The sequence below is a fragment of the Nicotiana attenuata genome, unplaced genomic scaffold (assembly GCF_001879085.1).
Source record: "Nicotiana attenuata strain UT unplaced genomic scaffold, NIATTr2, whole genome shotgun sequence".
Classification (NCBI taxonomy): Eukaryota; Viridiplantae; Streptophyta; class Magnoliopsida; order Solanales; family Solanaceae; genus Nicotiana; species Nicotiana attenuata.
In genome coordinates this window covers 113,959-120,705 of record NW_017671378.1, presented here as the reverse complement: position 1 = coordinate 120,705, position 6,747 = coordinate 113,959, and the positions used below count along the sequence as shown (strand labels likewise).

General features: G+C 39.5%; 1 protein-coding gene across 1 annotated transcript; it reads right to left on the bottom strand.

Moving 5' to 3' along the window:
- LOC109207908 (hsp70-Hsp90 organizing protein 3-like) lies at nucleotides 1-3,999 on the bottom strand. Its single transcript, XM_019370909.1, has 7 exons — nucleotides 2,909-3,999; nucleotides 1,522-1,810; nucleotides 1,365-1,450; nucleotides 1,037-1,260; nucleotides 682-748; nucleotides 535-594; nucleotides 1-452 (listed from the first exon to the last, which is right to left on the bottom strand). The coding sequence occupies exons 1-7, from the start codon at nucleotides 3,836-3,838 to the stop codon at nucleotides 339-341; spliced, it is 1,770 nt and encodes a 589-aa protein (XP_019226454.1). The 5' UTR covers nucleotides 3,839-3,999; the 3' UTR covers nucleotides 1-338.
- Between the last annotated feature and the right edge of the window lie 2,748 nt (nucleotides 4,000-6,747).

Here is a 6,747-nt window from a genome sequence, read left to right as displayed (position 1 = left end):
TAAAAACTAAAGGTGGTAGCCCTACGTATAATAGTACCCTTTTCCTCATACATTACATGTTGCTAAAACATCAGAACTATAAGTTAGTGACATTTCCTATATAGACGAATTGCAATATTCAGGAACAAAATTTTCGCCGCATTCGCTTAACACAAAAAACTGGAAAGCCAGAGAAGAAGACTATATGCAACATTACGTCTAATTTCTAAAAGTAAAAATAAAATAAAACAAAATCCCTTGAATAGACAGACCATATCAAACATGACTCATTCTTCCCTTCCCTTCCCTAGTGGATTCTGTTCTTTTTCTTTTTCTTGTGAATGTTTTAATTTAGCTATTTATTTGACTTGAATAATTCCTGCACTAACCAACTTCTGGATCTTGTTCATCACAAGGGGGTTCTTCATATGTTCCTGTGCAGCTTTGGGGTTCTCCTGAAAGTCAACTAGTACCTGCTCGAGATACGATATTCAGATCACAATATCGAGGCGTGCTTCAATAATACAACCAGTATTACATTGTACCAAACTTTACCTGTCTCATTACTGGATCTGTAAGGATGTTTTGAATTTCCGGGTCCTGCATCGCCTTGGCCTGCGGAAAATAATTTGATAGGAGTGTCACCATACAAAAGTTGCAACCAACTAAAGCAAGAATATATAATATGAGACGAAATTATACCTGTCTCTCTTTGAGCTCCTCCGGAGTTAGATCACCACGTGATGCCTTGTTTATTTGTTCTACACATCTGCAAAACAAAATCGAACACTTCAAGTTATTACATTAACTCATAGCACGCCTCAAAACCACTTTCAGCGTATAACCAGAAAGAGTCTTGGATTCAAATTCCCATCGCCTAATTAGCTGAATGAATATCAAATGGAAGGAAGATGCTCAGGTATCTAAGAATATCAGTCAGATACCCAACAATGGTCCTACTCTAAGAATCAAATATACAAGAAACTCCAGGTCGTTGAGAATATTAAAACGAAGCAATACCGAAGATAAAAGGAAAATAACAGAATTTTCTCTTTACCTCCTGACACCATCTAGCAGTTCCTGATTTTGAGCATCATGCTTCAACCCCTCCTGGTAAGTTTCCAAGGCTTTCTCATACTCCTTCATAAAGAACTGAATAGCACCCTTTCTAGTGTAACCTTTCGCAAATGTTGGATCAAGCTCAATGCATTTTTCTGCATCTTTAAGACCCTCCGGCAATGCACCTAATTTTGTGTAGCAGGCTGCCCTGTTGCTGTATGCCTAACATGAAAAAGAAGATGCAACACATCAAGAAAAGTTTATAACAAGAAATAGGCAAAGTCACTAGATTCTACAGAGGAACAAAAGATGGAAGGAGGCAATACCCTTGGATCTTTGGGATTCCTCCTTAAGGATTCTGTATAGTGCTTAACTGCATCGGGATACTTCTGCTCTTTGAAAAACTGGTTACCTGTAATCAAAGCAAAGAAGTTATTTTAGAAAGAACACAAGTAAGAGAAGCCGTAACAGCAATAGAGGTACCTTTCTCACGCTCCTCATCTGCTATTTGTGGATTGTAATACTCTTGCTGCTCCAATTCTTTCTTCGCCTTCTCAGCATCATTGAGTTTTTTCAGTGTATCAGGATTCCGGTGTTCGGTAAGAGCTTTCTGGAAAGTCTCAATTGCAGGTTCATAATCCTTTGAAGTTTTTGCCATCTTTACTAGGGCAGTTCCCTTTCGAGTGAGAGCTCTTGCAATCATCTTATAGTCTGACCTTAGCTCCCTTCCCCTTTCAACAGCTTTATCACAATCTTTCATGCAATCTTCATACTGAAATTAAGACAAACTAACATAAGGAAGAGCTCCTGATAGACTATTTATGACTTACAGAAAAACCAGGCAGAAGTATACAGAAGGTGATCACAACACCACATCAGCAGAATGATATATTTAGGTTCTAAATGCTAACCTTGCCATAGTGAAACAAGAGGAGCAAGAGACCTTGAGGGGTGATGGGTTGGGGAAGTGCAACTCAGTACCATGTTCGCTTAACATACTAATATCAAGCAATGCAGGTCAAATAAGTTGCAACTACACATCGCAACACAGATTGAAAAAGATTCTAATAAGAAAACATGTTATCTGCTTTAGATTTGAAGATTGTTTTTTTTTCTTTTCTTTTTCTAACAGTATTTGAAGACTGTAATTTAAAAAGAAACAACATTATCACCTTAGGTCAATTAGCCAATTAGATGCTGAATCTAATAGTCCAACAAAGAAATAACATACAAAAAGGGCAACTGACTAATCGTATGGAAATCTTTCTTCAATACTCACATAAAATTCCAACACCAATGTGCCCCATGCTAAAAACTATCAAACTCGTTACCACTATCATCATTTATCCAGCAATCCTTTACCAATGAGAAAAGCACCAAACTTTCCTAGAAGTAATGAATATATGTGAGCTTAGCATCCTATGCGAATCACATTACTAGTTCCAAGCCTGAGTAAAGATAGAATCTTGCATAAGGTATCACCATAGTAAAACTACTCTAACTCGTTTGTTTGAGGCATAATAGTGTTATTATATCATAAACATACACTAACACTTAAATTGTTGAATTTCTTCAAACATGTCAATATTATGCACAAAATAAGGATAAAAGCAAGCAACTTCATGGCATACAATATACTACTTTGGAAGTAAGTTATATACACTGACAGGTGTAAATATTTTTCTACACTTTCAGTGAATTTACCTGTGATAGCAACTTATTTACCATTTTTACCAGATTACTTATTAATGCTTATGAAGAGACTAAGCTGCAATTATCTAATAAGTAACCCGTTTGTCGCTCAATGCACAAAACTTAAACTCAATATAATATATAAACTCAATATAATATACTAAAGATTTGGGTATACCTTGCCCATCTCCAAGTACACAGCAGCACGGTTAGTAATGAAAGAAATATCCTCATCATCAAGCTCAATTGCCTTACTATAATGCTGAATTGCCGTCTCAAAATCTTTCTTTTTATATGCTGCATTACCAGCCTCCTTCTCCTTCTGCGCCAGCCCTTTCCTCTCCTTCGTCTGCTTCTCCTCCTCCGACACCTCCATCGGTTCGGGCTGTGGTTCGGGCCTGAACCCAGGCGCAGCCCGTTTCTCTTCCTTCACGGGCTCACTCTCCGCAGGCCTTTTCCTCTCCGGCGAAGCTTTCGCCTCCGGCATCTCCGCATCCTCCTCCTCCGGCGCCCTCGTATCCAATTTCACCCCTAACAAAACCCCAAACGCCTGCATTACCCTCTTATCATTCAAATACAAATTCAAATTATTCGGACTCTTCTGAATATCCTGCATCATTCTAACAAAATCAGGCTGCTGCAAATAAGCCCGCGTACGCGGATCACTCGTCAACTTAGCCCACATCTCCGGCCCGGAGAACGCATTGCCAAACGGACTAGCCGGACCTGGGCCCGATCCTCTAAATCGGGCTTGAGCCTGGGCTGATTGAGCATCAGCAAGCCCGGACTTCAAAACCTCATTATTAGGATCAATTTCTAAACCCTTTTTATAAGCCAAAACAGCATCATTATAGTTTTTAAGGCCTAATTGAGCAGCGCCGAGCCGAGAGTAGCCTTTCGACCAATCCGGCTTCAGCTCGACGGTTTTTTCAGCGTCGGCTAAGGCTTCGGAGAATTTGTTCAGTGAAGCATAAGCTGCTGATCGATTTGAATATAAAACGTGATTGGTCGGAGAGAGATTGATCGCTTCCGTGAAGTGGCGGACGGCGTCGGTGAAGTTTCCGGCGGCGAATGCTGAATTGCCTTTGGCCTTTGCTTCGTCGGCCATTGTCTTTTGCGAAGTTTTTTGCCGGTGAGGTTATGTTGGTTTGTTTGTTCTGTTTAGAGAATTTGTGTATGGGGAGGGGTTTTAAAGAGGGGGGTCGGGGTGAAAAGAGGGTTCTAGGCGTGGTTGTTAAGATTCTGGAATGTTCGGGGAGGAAGGGAGTTCGTGGGATTCTTGGAGTACAAAAACCATTGATAATTTAACGGCAAAGGGTCAAATATACCCATGAGAAAAGGTTTAAATATATTTTTTATTATTTTTTGAGTTCAAATATACCCCGTCGTAATACTATTGATTCAAATATACCCTTCTTCTGTTAAGTTTGTCCAAGATGGACATTCAATTCTACGTGGCACTAATATTTGATGAGGTGGATGCTACATGGATGCCACCTCAGCGCCCCTAATCCATATATAAAAGACTAAAATTTGAAATACAATATTTTTCATGGTAGCGATAATGGTGGCAATAGTGGTGGACGGAAGAAAATTTTAGTGGTGAAAAAAATAGAAGGGAGGGGTAAAATGGGTTAGAGGCGCTGAGATGGCAAGTCATGTGGCATCCACCTCATCAAATGTTAGTGTCACGTAGGATTGGATGTCCACTTTGTACAAACTTAACGAAAAAGGGGTATACCCGAACCAATAGTATAATGATAGGGATATATATGAACTCATAGTATAACGAGGGATACAATTAAATAGTTTCTGATAATATAAGGGTATATTTGGCCCTTTTCTGATAATTTAATACCGTTGATAATTAGGAGTAGGAATGTCTTTCGAATTCCATTTTTTTTTTCCTTTTTTATAACCTTTATGCTTGGAATCTCTTTGCTATTGTACTACAATCTTTTTTATATAAAAATTTGTTTCTATCTTAGTTGCATAATATATTTCTTTAATGAATCTTTCCTCTTACTAGTTTCGTCATGGCCTTCCATCAACAACAATTACAAATTTAGTATAATCTCACAAGTGAAGTTACGTCTTTCAAATTTTTTTTAGAATTCATTTTACGTTAAATTTTGTGATTAAATGTTGTTACATAATTTGAAACTACACAAATTTAGTCAAGAAATTGGAGCTGAATTTGCATTAAAAATTAGATGCACACTTCCTAACATAAAGTTCTATCTTATCTTACCTAAGAAATTACGTCGAATGGACCTTTTTAGAACCATTATACATATTTTTAGCCCATTAAGGAAAGTTTTGGTAAATTAACCGCACACCAGAATTTTAAATTCGTTGCTAGAATATTAAAGTATGCTACCAAAATTTTCAGTTTTGACAGCATGCTATCACAATTAGTGTTCTTCAAAATTCTGGTAGCATGCTTTGAAATTCTGGCAGCGCACTTCAAATTATTATTATTATTATTATTATTATTATTATTATTATTATTATTATTTTGCTAATAACAAGCATTTTATTTATTTAGAACATAGTTATTACAAGGAGGGGATGCAACGTATAATTCCAGTGCCCCGCAAGTCCAAAAGTAAGTACGACAAAACAAAAGGTGGGGGGAGGGGGGGGGGGGGGGCTATCAAAAACTAGAACATCAGCAGGCTGTGTAAGACTAAGCTCCTTGCCAAAATGTGCCAGTGCATCTGCAACAGTATTACCCTCCCTGTAGGTGTGGTTGAGCTGTGGCATACGTAAGTCACGCAACATACCTGCAAGCATGAAATAGACGTGAGTATTTCGGAATACCTTGTGGTAGGAGTGTGAGAAGTACCTGCGAGTCTGTTTCCACTATGAGCGGTAGCAAGTTGTTGGTAATAGCAATTTGTAATCCATGAAATAGGGCAAGCAATTTCGGTTGTAGTACTGTTGTATGGTACAAAAATTTGGAGTAGCCAATGATCCAATGACCCTCGTGATTACGGATTGCTCCTCATGTTCCTCCACATTGGGTGGAGGGGTCAAAAGCACCATCGATATTGAGTTTGTAGGTATGTGGAGGTGGAGTCATCCATTTGACCTGGATCGGGGTGTGTGGTCGTGGACTGGGTAAATTGGGGGTTAGGTAAGCATGCTCAGATGCTTGGCTAGCAACTATTGTAGGGTTGATCAAACGTGTATCATGGTTAAAAAAATTATGATTACGGTTGAGCCAAATGTTCCATAGGATGAAAGGAGCAATGTTCCTTAGAGGAATAATACGAGGGTGGGGGAGAGAAGATCTGAGGTTAATTGAGGTTGTGGAGGTACAGATGTGTTTGAGCCATCGGGCATGGTTATCCTTTGGTATGGGTAGTTGGTAGTGTTGCCAAATGCGAGTGGCCGGTGGGCATGCAGTAAAAATATGTAGTAAAACTTCGGAAGGGTGAGAGCAGAAAGTGCATTGCGATTGGGGGATGATGTTGCGGAATGCTAAAAGTTGCCTCGTGGATAGCTTGGTGTAGAAGAAGCCAAAGAAAATGTTTAATTTTGTTAAGTGTAGGAACGACCCAGATCCAGTAATGTTGGAAGGAGGTGGGAGTGTGAGGTTGATTAAGAATAAGTAGACGGTAAGCTGATAATGTGGAAAAGCGACCATCAGAGGTAGGGTGCCAGTGGGGTGAGTCATCGGTAGTGGTGTCAAGGTTTGGAATGGTGTTATGAATAAGTAGTTGAATGTGGGTTGGGAGGACAAAGGAGAGTAAGGTGAGGTCGAAAGTTGGTGGGGTAAAGATGTGGTTCAAGGTGAGCGAAGATTCATCCTGTAGAAGTGGGCCTTGGATAAGCTGTCGCAAAGAGAAATGGGGTGAGATCCATTGGTCGTTCCAAAGATTTATTTGTGTACCAGATGTAATTGCCCAGGAGGTACCCTTTTGGCATAAGGGTAGGGCTTTTGTTAAGCTTTTCCAGGTGGATGAGTCATGCGATTTAGCTATGTATGCTCTGGTATGTGGTGGAGTGACA

Bases quoted from the DNA above. Each gene is read 5' to 3' on its own strand.
- LOC109207908 (XM_019370909.1), bottom strand. From the start codon at position 3,838: ATGGCCGACGAAGCAAAGGCCAAAGGCAATTCAGCATTCGCCGCCGGA. The intron at 1,811-2,908 runs GTATACCCAAAT...TCTTAATTTCAG, and splicing joins TGTACTTGGAGATGGGCAAG to TATGAAGATTGCATGAAAGA. The intron at 595-681 runs GTATAATTTCGT...TATTTTCCGCAG, and splicing joins AGGAGCTCAAAGAGAGACAG to GCCAAGGCGATGCAGGACCC.